The 19,578-nt window shown below is 39.7% G+C and overlaps 1 protein-coding gene across 3 annotated transcripts; it reads right to left on the bottom strand.

The window, feature by feature from the left end:
* Positions 1-690: 690 nt before the first annotated feature.
* On the bottom strand, positions 691-19,574 carry LOC129448920 (uncharacterized). 3 transcript variants are annotated; one of them, XM_055211623.2, is made up of 16 exons: positions 19,357-19,573; positions 18,644-18,717; positions 14,994-15,142; positions 14,787-14,897; positions 14,573-14,710; positions 14,372-14,494; positions 13,948-14,097; positions 11,852-11,962; positions 7,752-7,853; positions 7,579-7,660; positions 6,870-7,026; positions 6,655-6,739; positions 3,787-3,921; positions 3,478-3,685; positions 1,610-1,695; positions 691-1,244 (listed from the first exon to the last, which is right to left on the bottom strand). In XM_055211623.2, the coding sequence occupies exons 3-16, from the start codon at positions 15,138-15,140 to the stop codon at positions 1,110-1,112; spliced, it is 1,770 nt and encodes a 589-aa protein (XP_055067598.2). In that variant the 5' UTR covers positions 15,141-15,142; positions 18,644-18,717; positions 19,357-19,573; the 3' UTR covers positions 691-1,109. The 3 variants fall into 3 exon arrangements, with proteins under 3 accessions (XP_055067598.2, XP_055067600.2, XP_055067599.2); XM_055211625.2 differs by lacking the exon at positions 18,644-18,717 and having other exon boundaries at positions 19,357-19,574; XM_055211624.2 differs by lacking the exons at positions 18,644-18,717; positions 19,357-19,573 and adding an exon at positions 18,541-18,631.
* Positions 19,575-19,578: the final 4 nt, after the last annotated feature.

Here is a 19,578-nt window from a genome sequence, read left to right as displayed (position 1 = left end):
TCCGGCTGCATGCCATCTGAAGCTCACTGATACCAGAGGGGCGTAGAGACTGTCGCCCACTATTCAGCAATTGCACCTCCAGCTACAACAGTGGTGACCGGGACAATGTGTTCAGTACAACGTTCTGCGTATTATGGGCCTGCATAGACAACAACCCAGCTTGCACACTAAAATGGGCCCAAGATCATCGTGATTGGGCCGTGGATGGTTGTAAGAAAGTGGCCTCGTCTGCAGCATCAAGTTGATGGGCGAGCACGGATACATGGATTACCAACAGAGGCAATGGCACCTGGATGAACTGTTGTGCGGTCACAGGCCGGGTGATATTTTTTGGGACACTTTAGGCCTTGTTATAATTCCACCATACGTAACAGCTGTCAGATATCTGAACATCGTTTTGGAGAAAGTGGACCCCATTCATGGCAACTGTGTTTCCTGCCACTGAATCTCTGTTAATCCCTTGGCCTCCAAATTCACCTCACATGAACCAAATTATACATTAGTGGTTTGACTTCATCGCCCCCCAATATATGGGAACTGGAGGACCTGCTGTTGAATTTAAGGTGCCAGATTACCCAAGAAAACCTACTGCCACCTAGTGGCCACTGTTATATAGGAGGCCCTAACAGGATATTAGACAGGTGCTCATAATGAAAAGGCTCAGTGGTGTACAACCCAAAAAAGACCAAGTTTAATTTGACTGAATCATTTAAAATGTATATTTATTATTATTAGTACATACTTTTGGCAGATGGTTCAACACAAAATGACACTACTGTAAGTCAGAAATCCTCGCACATTGTTTGGAATGTAAATATTTAATAGCAGAACATCATATTAATCCCCCAATTCCCACAACTGCAAAATATAATGGAAAAATATACATATATGTAACCATAATAAATAATGTGTAAGAACTCCAAGCCAGCGTGGGCGTCCATCAGTGCAGCAGCGTATAATGTTGTTCTGTTAGTGTAACAGCAGAGAAACAAATCCACTGCCCGCCTACACCTGAGATTACATACATGTATTTAACACTGTATCCCTGACTAACACTCATATTCACCGTCTCTCTTTAGCATGTTTACTGATATAAACACTTGAGTCAGTCAGTATCTGCTGTGCTCATCTGTAGCCGTCACAATAACGTCCATCCAGATTCTCATGGCTTCAGCGCTGTGAGCCACCAGAAAGAAAAGGCGCTCGTATGTTTTCACACAGAATGTCAGACTCGGCCGTGGAGACTGAGATAAAGACAGATACGATGAGTACATCACAAGTCTTAATGGACACAAATGTTTCAACAGAAAGATCATAGCATGTAAAATCTAAAATATCAATCAAACATCAGCTGTGCATGAGCGCAGAGTAAATTCAGTGTAATACACCCACTGCTGTTTATGATTTTAATATTAGAGATCTTAATATATTTACACTTCATTACAGCAATGTTTACTTACAAACAAATCAAATGCAAATAATAATTGTGGCATTTATATGAACACATTTGTAAATATAACATTGATGTAAAATGAATATTGCATTATTGATAATAAATGGTATCAATCATTTTTGGTTTCAGTCCAGTATTGATTTAAAATAAACTCACGGTTGTAGCTGTACGCAGATGATCGTAATAAACTTCTTCAATGGCCTGAAAATAAATCACCCCCTTCAGTTTCTTCTCATCCAGTTCTGAGAACAACATTAAGATGCATTTAGAAAACGACAGACGTTTATTGTGTATTTATAAATGAAGGAATGTGATGATGATGATGATGAGTGTTGATTTCTGTGTATTTATACCACGGGTCTGTTGAATGCTGCATTCTGATTGGCTGAGAAATGTTCTATGGGTGTTGATTATTTTTCTGTAAACCGCACACCTATCTTTTCAAATGTCTTAAAAATAGGCACCAGAGCAATGTTTGTGGTAACCGTGGTATAAGCGGAATAATTGACTCCGGTCCTTTGAATTATTTGAAAATAATGCACACCTGCGGTGTAACGGCACTCCGCTTCGCGTCGTGCCGCATTACCACCTTGGTGTGCATTATTTTCTTATAATTCAATGGCCCGTCGTCAATTATTCCTTACGTACGCCATAAAAGACATCATCAGCTGTAGGATCTAAAGGTCAACACCTATTTCATGTGTTTATATCATGCTGTGTACTGGACAATCACTGCTAGGGTGTTAAAAAAGTCAAAAAATCTCAACCTCACGTACCTATGATACTCATGCACCTGCTTCAGTTTAAGTCTATGGGATTTTATTATGTATACGTGAAAATTATAAGTCTGAGAAAAGAAGCCGCCAAGTTGCATGTTTTGAGTCTCGTCTGTGCTGCATATGATAAAGTATAGGTTTTGTGGTAAGGCTTTGGAGGTTGTTTAAAGTCCCCCTGTATTCAATAAAAATTTTTTTTTATCAAAATAGCGTATGTTCAAGTTTTTTGCTGTCATAATACATTTTTCATGCCTTAAAATTGCTTGAATGCTTTCCTCATTTAGTATATGCAGATCTATGAATATGCAAATGAGACCCCACCTCCAATCAATCGCATTAGCCCAGACCATAGATGCTACATTCAGCAGTTTCAGACACATAACTGCTAAGTTTGGTTTCACACGATCCATCGGTGAACTCTGTGTTTTCAGCACTTATCTTTAAACACTGATGTAAACAGGTTCAAGCATTCACACTGCACATGCGACGCGAGCATCACAGTCGAGCTAAAGCAGCAGTGCTGCGATCGAGTGTCTGCGGCATCTATACATAATATCTATGGCTTAAACTACTGATCCTGTGATTGGTTATGTTTGTGATGTTAGAAACTGAGGCGCTTTTATACCATGGCAATGAGGCCGTCTCCAATTTTATTAGGGCAAAAAAATATATTTTTTGATGAACCGTTTTTGTTTCTGTGGTTGATTCAAAATCAATTCTTACAGGCCACAAATCTATTTTTTTCCAATTTTATTTCCGCAAACATTGACTGTAAGATTAACGTTAATCTAATTACTAGTCTTCTTCACTAGATGTCATCCTCTTTGTTGCCTCCCGCAATGTTACCAAGGAGCAAGAGGTGAGCCTGTCATTCATTCCTTCAGTCTATATTCTAATATATAATAATACAATATAATATTCTATATAATCTATATTCATTGAGTTAAATCGAGAATTGGGTATAAAAATTGAGTCAAGAATCGGAATCGAATTGATAGCTTGTGAATTGAAATCAAATCGATCTGGAACATCTGAATCGATACCCAGCACTAAATTTTAAAGTGAAAAAACTCAGCAATGGTGATAAATTGCACATGATTTATATTAAAGCATATTAAAAACACCACATAGACTTATAAACAACAATAAAAACTTGATTTAATCTAATTCTGAGCTGTGATGTTGTTTATGTGTATTGTGTGTTTGGTTCTTCTGCTCTTTTTCTGTAGTTGACTGTAAGTTTCTCACCGGTGTAATAAGCCAGACGCTGGTGGTCCAGGTCAAAGATGAACCACCTTCTCCTCCACGTTTTCACACGGCCTCCGCGCTTGGTCAGAAAGCCGCCACACCTCCGTGGAGACAAATTAACTCCCATGCACCCGGTGACATTGTGACCCAGTGACAACACGTGAGCACGCAAGTCAAAGTTTGCCGTCATAGAAAGCGGGACGCCTTGCTGAAGGACAAAGACAAATCAAACACAATCAGACTCTTCTGTCTTGCTACAGCTGCTGAATTTCTCTGCATTTAATCTGTAGTAGAAAGAGTGGCGCGCACCTCCAGCTGTGTCCTGTGTGCTGTTGTCTGGTCAAGCTGGAGTTCAGGGTTTGTTTCTGCTGTCGATCCGTCCGTATGTCGTTTTAATGAATCTTTACGTCTTTGTTCCTCGGCCTGCAGGCGTCGTCGTTCCTCCTGCGTTCACACAAATGAGTTTAGACTTCATCACAATCACATCTAGATTTGTCTTTGCACATCCTCGACTTTGATGTTTATATTACACTTTTTGTGTTGTGGTTGCTGGAGGATTTGTAAAGTAAGAATTTCATTGTATGTTGTAAGAGTCAATGCAGCTATTGTATAGATGACAATAAACTCTTGAATCAGTGTGATGACAAACACAAACTCCTTAACAAAACTCACTCTGATCAGGTCAGTATTAGTTGGGTGAATAATGCACATCTCACTATGTGATATAAAAACATGATTTGTAAGAATATTTATGAAGTGATATCTTTTAAAGCTGAACGCTGCTATGTGACTCAAATGATTTGATGGGTCTGCTGTGCATAAAGACACTTATATACATACTTATTACACGGCTCTCTGGAATGCTTGATTCTGATTGGTCAGTTGAGACATTTGCAGGTTCGTTCTTTTCAAATAATAACCGCTCCAAAGTAATAACGCATAGCCGGACTACTTGTATGTTTTAAATCCCTCCGCGCCAACAAAGATTACTGTTTGGCGCCATCTTGTGACAAACACTGGACAACCACAATTAAGAATGGAACATTTCGACATTAATTTTAACATGTACGGAAAAAACAAAACATTTAAACAGTGGATAGAAGAACGAACAACGACAAGACACAGAGAGCTTACTGAGACTGAACTTGACAATATAGAGCATGACAGCTACGAAGCCAACACACAAAAAAAATACAGAATGGGCATTAAAACTTCTCAAAGACTGGCTAAAAGACAAAAAATGGAGACAGACAAGTATGAAGCAGAGAATCTTAATAAGGTATTACGATCATTTTATGCATCTGTGCAAAGTTTCGCGGAAGGGTAAAAATGTTAATTTAAAACAAATATGCCAATAAAATGTTTCAAATTCATATTCATGTCCAGTTTTTTTTCTTATGTGGCAAGTAGCCGTGTAATAAGCGGGATAATGTAGAGGCAGCCGGTAGTTATTGGGAAATAAGCCCCTTCAGTGGGATACAAGACGCTCCGCTTCGCGTCGGGTCCTGATCACACTGTCAGGGCTTATTTACCAATAACTACCGGCTGCCTCTACATTATCCCTTACATAAACATGAGTTTCACCTCATTGCCGTTTTACAGTTTCTCTCTGTTGTTTTGGAACATTTCTTAAATTCGAAAAACGCTTTGTTCAACACCCACATCATCAAGTCAGTTGTGCACAACATTTAAGCAACCTCTCATTGTTTTGGACAAACTGCAAATGCCTCCATAAAGTCACGCAGATGATTATGTACAATTGTCTGCTTTTTCTACATCTTCAATTGCTTGTGTCATTTTCATCCACATACATTATACTGGTTTGTTCTAAACAGTCCCACACCTCAAAACATCCAGGAATCAGTTCATTGCACATTATTGACCTGTAAGCAGGTTTTCCACGGGCATCTCTAGTCCTTTGTAAATATGAACTGAATTGAAAAAAATTGCTGTCAAGTGAATCTTAATTTTGAGTTGAAAATTTGACATTTCTTACAGTGAACCCCTCTCACCTTGTATTTGTTATTTGTACTGTAAAATATATATTTTTTTTGTTCATTTGTTTACAGAAAAAAAAGTGAAAATATGAATTCGTCCACAGTTTAAATCGGAAAACACTGACACATATCACCGTGTAGACTTGTTATATTGACAACATGCCTAAACAATTTGTGAACAATGACACAGGGACATTTGAAAGGACTGATATGTTAACTGACATAAAAATGTACTTTTAAGAGATGAACTAAGGATTTTGAACAAGATACAGGCTTTTTGCATGACATCCATGATGTTGTGCAGTTTGTACGAATCGTTCTGAGAAATGCATGCACATTTTAAGAATAAATGTAGAAATGCTGTAACGTTGTGTGAATATTGGCAATTTGTGATCAGTCAGCTTCCAGGACAAGAACAGATTTTTACAGATTTGGATGCAGTGATGTTATAGTTTTTCTCACTCGCTTTAGAGCACAATTCTTCTCCTAAAAGTACATTTTTACGCCAGTGAACATCTTATCAAAATATCAAGCCATGTTGTCAATATACCAAGCGTACACAATTGTATGTGTCAGCACTCTCCGATGTTGACTGTGGACAAATTCACACCCCCAACCTTCTTTCTGTAAAAAAATTACACGCGTTGTGATTTTGAATATAAAATCATATTTTACAGTACAAATAAAAAAAGACAAAATTTGAAAGGATCACTCCAAGAAATGTCAACTCCTCTGTAACTTGACAGCAATTTATCAATTCAGTTCATATTTACAAAATACCAAAAACTACCTATGGGAATCCCGCTTACAGTAACAAATTATGACACAAATTTAGCATGACATGTCTTGTACAATGAACCAATTCCCAAATGCCCCGAGGTGCAAGACTATTCAACACAAACCAGTATAATGGATTTTAATGAAAATGTAGCATACAGCAGACAATTGTACATAATCATCTGCATGATTGTATCAAAGCACCTACAGTTTGTCCAAAACAATGAGAATCTGATTTTATGTTGTGCACAACTTTGTGTGACTTGATGATGTGGATGTTGAACAAAGTGTTTTGAAAAATAAATTTCTGATCTGAGAAAAGTGACAGAGAGAAACTGTATGATCAGTGTGAACAGGTGACTCAATATAAACCAATAAAAGTTTTGTTTGTTCAGTATCTCACTCTCTCTCTCAGCAGACGCTCTTTCTCTGCTTTGGCTTCTTTAATTTTTCGCTCCATCTCGGCCAGATCCAGCAGACCCTGAGGACTGTGAGGATGAGAGGTCACATCACTCACACTTGAAACTAAAGCTTTAATTAAATAATGTCTATCTTGTGCACCACACTTTATGCCCTATGTATTCAGATCAGTCATGTTTAAACATTCATTGTGTTCACCTGGGAGCTCGAGAGGTGTTAGCGCTGTTACAGGGCGTCTGTGAGGCGTCGCTGTGAACTGATCTCAGTCCATTACTGTGTAATCTGTGAACAGGGTGATGAAGACGAGGTGAGACTGCATCAGAGGTTTGTCTGTCCGGAGTCATCCTCACCATCACTGAGATTAACACACAAACACAAACACACATGAATAAACCTTTATATTGAAGTTCATATCATTCATTAGCTGTATGATGATAAAAGCGTGTGTGCACAGGTGTGTGTTTAACACCTCATCCAATCAAAACTTTATGACAGGTGGTATCAAACAGGAAGTGCAATATAATGAGGTCACATCCCATAACTGAACTTTGACCTCATAAGATTTCTTACAGTAAGTGTTGTTTGCACACTGAATTAATTTACCAGACAGTTAGTATAGATTTGTACAGAAGACTCTTGTTTTGCATGAATGACTGAGTTTGTAATATTCTCAAGAGCAGGATTGCGTGTTAGTTGTTACACTCGCTTTTCCAGTATGAACAGAACATCAATCTTATAAGATCAACAGTGAGGGACACACCTTTCATCATGAAGACACATGACTGAACTAATACAGCAGAACAGACGGACTTTCATCAACACTAAACCGCTGCACTTCGTTCTTTTGTATTCTGACGTCTGTATATTTATGTATCATAACACTAAAGTGCCTCTTATATGTGCTCACCTTGTGCAGAGAGAGGTCTATCTGAGACTTTTCTGTGTGAGCTACGTCTACGGGGTAAACCGGAAACGTCCTTCACTGAGTCCTGAAACATTTTAAAAGAGAGGACAGTAAATAAACCTGCGAATAAAGAAAGAGCTACACGTCAGACATGCGACGGCATGTTCACTATGTACCTGTGCTGCTCGGTGACTATTTAAAGGAGAGAGTGACATCATGCAGGGGGTGGAGCCGGTGTTGTTGGACCAATCATTGAGAGGCTTCTTCTCTTTCAAAATCTACAAAGGGAAACGTCCTTGATGTTTAGTGTGCAGATGAGGGATATATCCTGACAAATACTGCCTTAAATCTAATATACAGAGATGAATGCTTTAATAGAGCGACCATTATGATGATAAAGTCTCACAATAAACCTTCAGAAACATTTGTAAGGCACTGTGTCAAAACTTTGCACGCTGCATACTTCTAAAACAACATCCAAACTAAGAGTAAAGCTACAGTACACAGACAGACACTCACATTAAGACTTCAATCACAGATTCATGCTAAGCTAATAATGCAATACTTGAATAAATATAACATACATATTATTTGAATAAAACGATTAACTTTGTGATTGATAGTGAATGAATTATAGTTTCTCTCAATGTGTTTTTACTGAGCTTTTTGAAAAGCATTATGGGATGGCATTGCAAGTAAAGGAAATTTGTAATGTTGTTTTAGAATTTGCCCAAAAAAGTCTCAAACTCTCATGAGATGCATGCTTCTGCAAAACTGACTGTCATAACATCACGACATTGCCAGGGTGTTCGAAAGGTCTGTCATTAGCTTTGTTTCCAACCACCTATTTTTAGGTGCATTTTGGTGATGGACACTGGATGGAAATGCCAACATGTGCATAAATTATAAAAATGCGCATAAACTGCCATATGCACATAATTGAGTTGGATAAATGTCTTATCCGATAAGAAAAAGTGCATGAACTACGATGGAAACACGGAATAAATCCCTAGATGCATATAAAAAGTCATGTGACTGCTCGTTGGAAGGCATAACTGGACTAACCATCTTACAGATCTCATTGAACAGCATCTAAAATGCAGTTTTGGAAGTGAAATGAAGAGGTAAAGAGTGAATAGTTTGGTAATATTACTTTACAGGACTGTCAACTCAAACAGCAGGAATCCACATCAGAAAGCAGATAACAGGTGTATAGTGTCACATATATAAGATTTCATCCGCACGCTCTGAGGTGATTATACATGAAAATAGTTCAATAAAGTGGCTTTACGCTTTTCTTAGCACCAGTTTATCAGGAAGTGATGATTTTGCTCACTAGATGGAAATGCATGATTCATTCCCAAATGTTTAATGCGATATTCCAATTATGCCACTTTGGATGGAAACACAGCTATTGTGTCACAAGGGTGTACAGAGTGCTTGTTCATGCATTGCTGGCAGGGTCTTCTTGTTGGTAAAACAAGTTTTTTCCTGATCATTCAGAAAGTAAATACAATAATATAAGACATGAATGCTTTAGTAAGGCCCACATATTAAATCCTGTACATGAGAGTATAATGAGTTAAACCTCTCCCTCTCTGTGACTCACTAACACATGAGTAATCCAGAGGATCGGCCCTGTTAACCGTCCACATGTTTCACAGCACAATCTGTCCAGACAGACATTCTCATGAGCATCAGTCATAACTCAATAACCATTAACACACACGCTCCTGTAAAAACTCACTGCTGTCTTATTATCACTCATATCTGTGAATGCATTTAATACAGCACATATACACCTACAGAGAGAGAGAGAGAGACACACACACACACACACACACACACACACACACAGTCATACTGAAACTTACCAGATTGTGTGTAGTGTTTTGTTGCATGATGAAGTCTGACTGTGTGACCGTCTCCTCTATCAGACTCACTTCTGTCTCTGGTCCTGCCCTCTTTTGTGAATACTACCCTCTCTCTCTCTCTCTCTCTCTCTCTCACACACACACACCCTCTCTCGCCCTCTCTCACTCTCTTGCCCTCTCTCTCATGCCCTTTTCACACAGAGATTACAGAAAATACATGGAAAATGCGTTTGATTTTTGGTTCATTCACACTACCAATGATTTTCCAGAATCTGTGCGGCATACCCACACATACCGTAAAGATCCCATAAAGACACGTGATGTATTTAAAGGTGCAGTGTGTAATTTTTAGAAGGATCTCTTGACAGAAATGCAAAATAATATACAAAACTATATTATCAGGGGTGTATAAAGACCTTTCATAATGAACTGTTATGTGTTTGTTACCTTAGAATGAGATGTTGTTATCTGCATACACAGAGGGTCCCCTTACATGGAAGTCACCATTTTGTGCTGCCATGTTTCTACAGAAGCCCTTAAAGGAAATTTTTTTATTAAGTTGTCTCTGATGATGACATGTTTTCCGGTGGCGGCTACCGTAGCTTCTCTATAGGTTTCAACAGCGAGTGGTGAGCCGTGGACTAAGCCGTTGGTTGCAATTCGCAACCTCACCACTAGATGCCGCTAAAATGTACACACTGCGCCTTTAAAGTCCTGCACTTACTGCATTGTTTCTGCCTTTTGTTCACACAGACTGCTTTCTGTGATTGTTAAAGCAATGTTACTACTGTAGGTCCTCTTTACAGGAGCGATCCCAGAACATTTATGGGTCGTGTTTGTGTTCACACAGAAGCCTCTTTGACAATTTTACAGATATATTCTGGATGTGCTCACCAAAGTTTTTATGCCCGTGGCCGGCGCATGTTTTCAATTGTTTTCAATGGAAGTGCAGAGATTTTCAAAACAGCCAGCAGCTGGCGTATTTTTTCCGAGCTAAAAGTCGTTGCTCTGCAGTTTTTCCGCGCTCAGCACTCAGCGTTGACAGTTGAAAGAGATTCAACCTTGGGTGAAAAGCTCCGCCCGTCAATGTCAGTTCTCACATGCCCATCCAATCACAGTGGAGGAGGGCGGGACAAGTATCACAACAACCAACCGGCTTACAGCTCAAGTATCACAGCTACCAAAGCGCTCAGCTGAAAAAACAGCTGGCATTCATCACCAGGCGTTTTCAGCCACGTTTAAAAGCTTTGGTGTGCACACTACCTTAAGCATGACTTTTACTGTTACTCATACTTTTATAAACTGAATCAAACTCATAATGATTGGAGATTAGCAGGTCACTGTAATGCTGCGTTTACACCAACCGCATTTCAGGCGTCAAAAGCAAGCATTTTTGTTGGAGGGGCAAGTGCTATGCAGTTGTCTGTTTGCAAGATGACTGATGTTGATTGTGCATTTATCGAGAGAGGTACGGGTTTGTATTTGGTCACCTTACTATAGGAGGAAAATAAACGGCGCGGGTCGATAAACGTCATGTGACTCAAAAGTGAAATGTGTATTACAACTTACCAGGTTGCCCAATGTCCTCACTGACACTCTTCCAAAAGAGGTCCTTTTTATTCCTGTCTCCTCTATAGAAATAAGATCTTGTGTCATATAGCTCCAGGTGACTGCTTACGGACAATATCAAGCGTTCCTTCATGTTGAATGAGTGACTCCGGGCGGGGCTGCCGCCACAGCAGCAAGCAGGCTCCTGATTGGTGAACGAGGTGCGAAATTCCGCCAAAGTTCAAATATTTCAACTCGGGCGTCAGCCGCCAAATCGCGTCAAACACAAAATGCACAAAAAGCACCATTTGCGAACTAGACGTGCCAATGAGGCGGACACGCGTCTTCCGCAGCGCCCCAAATGCCCCATCCTCGCCGCGAGACCTCCAGACGCCTGTCAACGCGCCTTCACATTGACTTAACATTGAAATCATTTGCGCTTCTACCGCAGCTGGTGTAAACGCTGCATAACATTAGAGGTAAACTTGACTTTAATCCTTTTTAGTGTTTTTGTTTTATCAGACAAACTTTAGCTGATTTAACATCTAAACTCTTTTACTTTCTGCAAAATATACAGACTACACAGATGTATATCCAATCAAATGTTCCTGTGGACTGATCTACATTAAATCAGCATTCATGGCTGTAACTAAACTCAACAAGCAATAAAACAAAAAACAGTGTTTGTCTCACTAAATGTAAATATATGAACGACAACAATCTGACCAGCGGCAGCAACACATGAACAAAACATCATAGCAAGTGTAGAGCTACACCGTGACACTCTTCAGTACTTCAGTCAGATAGAGATATCATCAGTAGTGTAGTTAGTAATGTATTTATATGTCTCTTACTCTTTGAGATCTGTGAAGAAGCTCTCGTCTCTCCTGTCTGAGCGAGTTCAGCTCGTCATCTCTCTCCTTCTCCATTTCCTTCAGCTGATTTTCCAACTGTGTGACTCGCTCCTGCAAAACCACAATAAAAACTCAAGAGATTCAACGCTGATGTTGAGTTTAGTGTGTCAGAGGGTCATGAGGTGGTTCAGTTTAACCAGCGGTGAGCTGACAGGTCAGGGTTAGATGTAACACAGCTGAGTCAATGATGATAATAAAGCTGTGTAGACTCAACACTGACAGATATACTTCACACTACTACTATCTCTATTCTATTTATTTCATTAAAATAATCCTTGACTGACAGTTACATTAAAACAGTGATGTTGTGATGTTTCTCTTCTAATAAATAAAACAACTTTGTGTATACGCAATATTAACATCTTATATCAAATCATTTCACCTTTTCAGTGTCTTTTTACAGTATATAAATGAATTGTAATTTAATTTCATTGGACTATTATCTTTAGAGCTCACAGCTGATTGGTCTGTGGTTTCTGTCCAATAAGAACATGTGTGACCCTGTCTGTCAAAAAGTGGTGGCTCCTGACTTCTTTTCCGAGGATGCACGCATGCAAAACTCGACAAAACATCGTCATGTCAAAATAAGTGCACACTACAGACACTTCTTAAGGGTTTATGATAAAAGAGACACTGACGTTTGCTAGATACTCACTTAACTTCATATAATCAGAGTTTAGTATTAGGTTCGTGTCTTGCGAGATGTGAGAGTCTCTTTTATCATCAACCCTTGAGACATGTATGCAGCAGGAATGTATTTTGACATGACACGCAATGCACATAAGTTCCCATAATGCACAAACACATATTTTGACATGACGAGCCACACACATGACCCTCCGAACACATATTTTGTTTCCAAGGAGACACCGGCCGCCCACTGCTGTCAAATTCAGACTAAAGTCTCATAATTTAAGGGGGTGTGTGTACACCAAGGCGTTTATGTCTGTGTATGTTTTTAATTGTTTACAATGAAAGTGCAGCGCTTTTCGAAAACGCCAGCAGCTGGTGTTTTTTCTATGCTTTGCGCCAGCGCTCTCATTTTTGTCAGTGTGCCGAGACTTGAAAAAAGTTAAACATGACAAAGATTGTTAAGCTCATCAATGTCACTTTTCTAATCAGACGTCCAATCACAGTGCTGGAGCGGGACAAATACCGAAACAACCAACCGGTGCATCGTACAATGAGTAATAAACAAAAGTATTATAGCAACCAAAGCGCCAGCTTAAAAACGCTGGCAAGCGCCCACAGTAGGCTTCCACCTGGCATTTTCAGATGCTTTGGTGTACACGCCCCCTAATAATAAAATGAGGCGTATCAAAGTATGATGTCACACTGATTCCAATCTTTAACATTCACATTAAAGCACATGAAATGTCAAATTTGACATAAAACACAGCAGATAATCACGCAGCTGAAAATAAAACTACAGGCTTGAGTAGCATCATAGATATATACACTTAATGTCAACTTGGGGTTCTAACCATGCGTCAAAACCGCCACCATCTTGGAACAGGGGTCTTGTCATAGGGAGTAGCTAGGTAATGCTGCTATCTCTGCCTGTACTTTGAATTCGTGGACGATGCCGTACTTTTGTGCTGCGTATGGATGTTAGGGCTACTAGCACTATGCATTAAAGTTGGAAAAAGTAGATTTTCAAAATATCAAAAACTTTAATTTTTTTAGACTCAATGCTAAATACATGCCTGACTGTTGAAACGAACCGAAAGAAAACCTAGAAAATCGCATTCATGACGATTTATGGTGATTTTATTTCCTACAATGACACTAATGCAGGGCTAACCCTGTTTCAAGATGGCGGCTCTATTTGACGCATTTGGTCCAATGAACGGCCGTAGCCAAGGCGACATCTAGCGTACATATCTATCAATATCATTTTCACATCAATGAGTTTTTATTATGGTCAGACTCAGAAGATCTGGATAATAATAATGAAACATGCAATAGCAGGTTAACCCTGTTTATGTAAGTTTACAAAGTTGAACAGTGTTAAAGGGTTTAGTGTATGGGCTGACCTGTGATGTGATGAGCGTGTGCTGGACTTTGGAGATGTCTTGATCTATCACCGTCTCACATTCACTCTTCTCACCCTCATCTCGCTCTTCTTCTACTCCACTTTCTAACTCAAGAATGTGAAACTCCATGTCCTCCAAAGCATCTCTGTCCTGAAAACATCAAAGGAATTCTCATGTACAGTCAATTAGGTTTTGCACGTACACATACGGCACACAGAAAACACACACAGGAGATCAGAGCAAACACAACTTTCCTGAGGCAAATGTCTTTCTTGTTAAAGTATGTTACTGTGAATGTTTGAGGTGGTTCATGTGGGTTTTAGGTGTTGCATGTAACTTCAAGGAACCTTTATCCATCCACAAACTACATTTTAGTATATTTGAGACTGGTATTATTTCAGTATGGTGGTGGTAAGTTTGTCACCTGCTGTAGCTGAACCATCATCTGCTCTCGCAGGTCTTCTGGCTGTGTGGGAATCTGTTTCTCCAACTCCTCACACCTCCTCTTTATCTCCTCCATCCTCAGACGTTCCTCCTCCAGTCGCTCCTGAGAGAAACAGCAGGTACAATCCACAGATTTAGTGTCAGTCAAGTGAACCCTGGATCTTTTGCAGCAAGCACAAACCTTCTGTCTGCATGTCGAACCCTGGCACCGTCTCTGTCTGTCCTTCTCCTGCAACGTGCGCAGCTGCTCCGCATGTGTGCGCAGACGCTCCTGTTCCGTCTGCAGTTCGCCCTGCAACAAGGCGACTTCCAGCTGCAGCTGCAGAAAGACACAGACTCATTCTCACGCCACAGAGATGCTGATGAGAGAAGATCTATTCTTAACCTCCGCTTACCTCAATCTTGAGCTCCTCTTTCTGTTGGTCAAGCTCGGCGATGCGTTGTTGCACCATCGAGGGCGATGATTGGAACCTTGCGGGTTCTCCAGTGGATTCTTTGGTCCGAGACTGTGAAATAAAAAAAAGAGAGCGGGAGTGATTTAAATAGCAGCAAGTAGAGATGCACACATGTATGTCACATATAAGAGAAAAGCTTTAATTTACACGTTCACTCTCTGTGCTGCTGCCCTCTGTGTCTGACTCCGCCCCTGAAGAGGCGGGGCTTTGTTCCACAGCCAATCGCGTGATCCAAGGGGATTTCTTGACAGACTCCCACTGGCTCCTCTGTAGATCCATGTTGTGTCTCGGCATGTCTAATTAAAGAGTAATGGACATTAGTTGGAAGTATGAGATCGTAATCTGATCCACTACACAGAGATGCTAAAGCTAACACACTGTAAACTTAGCAGTGAAAGCTTCCCTTTACTAGATTAACCAGTTAAACTGGGTCAACCAGCAGATATCAGCCCCACCAGATATGTTTCACTGTTGAACGGTTTAACTCTGGCTAAACTAGCACTACAAGAACATATTTTTGATTACTCATGATTAAAATATTGCTGATGTCACATGAATGACCGAACCCAGTACTTAAAGGTGCAGTGTGTTAATTTTAGTGGCATCTAGTGGTGAGGTTATGAATCGCAACCAACGGCTCAGTCCACTGCTCACCTCTTGCTTTTGAACACATAGAGAAGCTACGGTAGCCGCCACGGACAAGCATGTCATCGTTGGAGACAACTTAGTAAAAAAGTTTGTCCGTTAAGGCTTCAGTAGAAACATGGCTGCACAAAATGGCGGCTTCCATGTAAGGGGACCCTCTGTGTATGTAGATAAAACATCTCATTCTAATGCTGCGTTTATACTAGCCGCGGTAGAGGCAGCAAGCGCGGTTGATTTACATGTTAAGTCAATGCAAAGACGCCCTTACACGCGGATTATTATCCTGCGGCACGGTACCCGCGGTAATCACGCTGCGAATGCCGCGGAACGCACGGCGCGGATGGTGCGTTCCGCGTGAATTGAGCGTTGTCGTTGAAAAATCTGAACTCCGGTGGATTTCCATGCCGCGTAAACCAATCAGGACCTTGCTGTAGTAGAGTCTCAGCGGAGTCACAGAAGCCCCTCCCATGACGCGAATTTCCGCGTGATTTTCTCGAATGACTAGAATTTCACACGCAAATGAAGCGAGTGAACTCAAATGTTCAAGCGTCCAACTACGCGCGAATAGCGCATTTTGCCGCCTCTACCGCAGCTGGTGTAAACGCAACATAAGGCAATAAACACATAACGGTTCATTATGAAAGGTTTTCAGGTCACCCCTGATAATATAGATTTGTATATTATTTTGCATTTATGTCAAGAGATCCTTCTAAAAATTACACACTGCACCTTTAAGTGTTTGATTATTAATGGAAATAGCTGAACTCTTTCTCATCTTTCTCTTTTCTGCTTTAAAATAAGATGAAAGTAAAAATGAAAGAATATGGTTGTTTCTCTTCAGTTCAAACATCTGTTCTTACAACAACACAATGGAGTGGAATAGAAACGCTGTATTCATTCAAGCTTTTGTATCACTCCGTCTGTGAACTTCACATCTTCTGTCCACCTGTACTGCTCTCATTACATCACAACACCACCACATACAACAAAACCCAGCGTGGGAACGACAGAGCTTTCATACACTACAGTATGTCCCATCCAAACGCTTTCCCATTCTTTCCCAGGCCGGCCGTCCGTACGCCTCATGATCCTTGTTTAGGAGAGCAGGATAAATATAAAACACACAGCGAGTCGTGCAGGAGGAAGTGGCTTCTAAAATGTCACAGGCCGGTTTCATATTTCCACACAGAGCCAGATTAAAGTCCCTTCCCTGAATAACCACAGATCTCTCTCTCATCACACAATAGCTTGTTTACACAGGGATTTATTAGACAATAACATCTATTATATTTAATGTATGTTGCGTCCAGAGAAGTCCATATTTACATATACTGAAGAATAGCAAACGGGAGAAACATTTGGAACGAATGGAAGAGACGTTGATCTAAAATAAACCTCTTCTGAAACGTCCCGTGTGAAGTAAACAACCCCAAAGCCTTAATGTGAGCTGATAATATCTGCGTTTAAAGAAATGAGCAACATCCAGGACAGAAAGTCCACAAACACAGACGATATCTGAAGGATCAATTGCAGATGTGAAAGTTCTGGGGGTTTCTGGGTAATCGTGATATGAAACAAAAAGCAGGAGCGTCAGAAGACAAAGAGACCAAAGGTTAAATCACACGAGTCCAAAACAAACCGTTCTGCTGTAATGAGTGAAACATTTGCTGGGATTTGCAGGAACGCCAGGAGAGAAACACAGAAACATCCAGCTGACTATATTCCAGATCACTGCTTCTGTACTTTACTAACCACTGCTGAGAGATTAACCTTTCTGACTCAACTACCCAGGTTAAAAAGACGTACACTTCCATAATATACTCAAAGTTCTCTATTTTCGCACACTAATTTTGTACTTAATATACGAAAAATTCTTCTTTAGTACTTTTTAAAATAATCGAAGTGTACTTATCTGTGCTATTTGGTGACATCATGAGTATGAACTAAAATGCACTTTTAACTTACTATCTCTGGATTTTTTTTCTATTTAGTTAACACTTTAAACAAAGACGGGTTCAAGTTTACTACAAGTGACGACTAAAGACATTTTTGAATACAATTTAAGCACATTTTATTCATATTGGTGTCTTAAAATAGCACAGATCTAAGTATAGACGGTTTCAGCAGTAACAACATAAACACGCGGCTTTCGTGGTCCTCACGTAACTTCCGGTAAACGCTGTGAAGAATAAATAACAAATAATTCGTTTATTTAAATAACAAGCAAAATAAACAACACATAGATTACCTAGGAAACCAAAACATTTGTTGTTTTCGACGAGGTATTTGTTTAAGAGTTCAGTTTCAGCAACTCCTCAGACAATTAAACAAACAGAAACCGGAAGTTAAGTTCAGACCAGACGTGTATCACGTCACCGCACGTGCGCCCGATGAAACGGTCTATACAACGATGTTTTAAAAAGTACTAAAGAAGAATTTTTTGTATATTATGTACAAAATTAGTGTGTGAAACGAAAGCACTTTAAGTACACTATGGAAGTGTACTTTTTTACATTAGACCGTCTTATCAACCCACTACTACTAACTTAATGAACACATTCCTGATATCGTTTTTCAAAGTTACCACAAACAAAGACGCACACTGTTGTGCATGTGTATTGTTGTGTTATAGACAGCAGACCAGACGAATTTGTATGTCAACAAAAAAGCTTTGCCACAAATCCCACAAGACAAATTCACAGTGAAAACTACCATAAAACCAGCCTTGCAAAACCAGTTTAGACATGAAGCCAAAGCCCTTAGAAAAAACACTGTAGAAATACCACAGTAAAGTGAGACTCTCAGTTCATAATACCATGGTACTTTCCTATAAACCATTTAAATAATCACACGTCATGATTGTTATACTGTCTAATAGTGTGAGGTGAATGAATATTAGGGTGTTACCTTACTGTAAACTACTGCTGTGGTACCTGTACGCTCTTGTTGGGAATGCTGATAAACGGCATTGTTCAATGAAAATATCCTTATTCAAGATAAAGATATCAAACGGTTTAAGCGTCCAACCTAATAATGCAGCTTAACTTACCCGTCAAAGAGATTTCAGGTGAAGTGTGAAGCTCTCTTACCCAACACTGACAGAGACTTTTAACAACACACCTCTTTTCTAATAACAGGTGTAACTAACTAACCTGAGTGACAGATCACCAGGACTCAACAGTTGATCTCGACCTGCAGATGATCTTTCCCACGGGACTGGTCATTACTAGTTAAAAATCAAACAAGCAGGTTAGTTTAACTTTATTATAAACCAAACAATGGTCTGATATCTGACTGACCTTCAGACAGTTAATATAACAAAGAGATTATCTGTGGATAAGTAACATAGTGATCGACTGATATAACGTTAGTAGTCTATATAATGCTAATAAATCATCTATTATATATTTAGTATTATAATAAAGTCTTATTTAAAGAGATATTATAAAGAAATACACAATATTGTAACATTATAAACATCACACATTATGATCATGTAAACAGTGTTATTTAACACCAACAATCAAACAAACAACCTCAGGGAAAGTGACTGTGGAGGTCACGTGACACAATCAGAAGATAATATCGTGGCACTGAAATATCCATAAATACCATATTTATATACAGTGATAAGAGTACCGCGGTATCACTACAGTGCGGGTATAAAACATGGTAACGTTACCATCATAGCGCGAATTCACGAGACATAAATGAACAAACACCCGTCATTCACACATCTGTCAATCAATCACGAAACAGAATAAACTCATGTGTAAATAAAGCTATAGATTATATAATAACCCATAGAGAACTCGTGAAGTTATTTCAGCTCTTCTGTGTGTTGTGATGAGAATAAATAACAAACCTGTGTGAAACTTCCGCACTCATTAATCCCGAAGATAAAACGGCGAACGATCAAATCCCTTAGTAAAGTTTGACGTGTTTTTCACGCGATGTGAAGCGACACAGTGATCGGGATTTACTGCTTTCACTCACGCAGTGGACTGAGCCTCAAACACTACTGAGTGCCCTAACTAGACAACACCTCGAGTACTGCGCGCGCGCGCCCATTCACGCTGCAGTCTAG

Source organism: Misgurnus anguillicaudatus, chromosome 10 (assembly GCF_027580225.2).
Source record: "Misgurnus anguillicaudatus chromosome 10, ASM2758022v2, whole genome shotgun sequence".
In the NCBI taxonomy this organism is placed as follows: Eukaryota; Metazoa; Chordata; class Actinopteri; order Cypriniformes; family Cobitidae; genus Misgurnus; species Misgurnus anguillicaudatus.
The sequence above is the reverse complement of the archived record's forward strand: the minus strand, read 5'-3'. Positions and strand labels throughout refer to the sequence as shown.

Coding starts and splice junctions, on each gene's coding strand:
- LOC129448920 (XM_055211625.2), bottom strand. CDS start 15,140: ATGCCGAGACACAACATGGATCTACAGAGGAGCCAGTGGGAGTCTGTC. Junction 6,740..6,869: donor AACACCTCTCGAGCTCCCAG/GTGAACACAATG, acceptor TCATCCTCACAG/TCCTCAGGGTCTGCTGGATC. Junction 1,696..3,477: donor GCGTCTGGCTTATTACACCG/GTGAGAAACTTA, acceptor TGTTGTTCTCAG/AACTGGATGAGAAGAAACTG.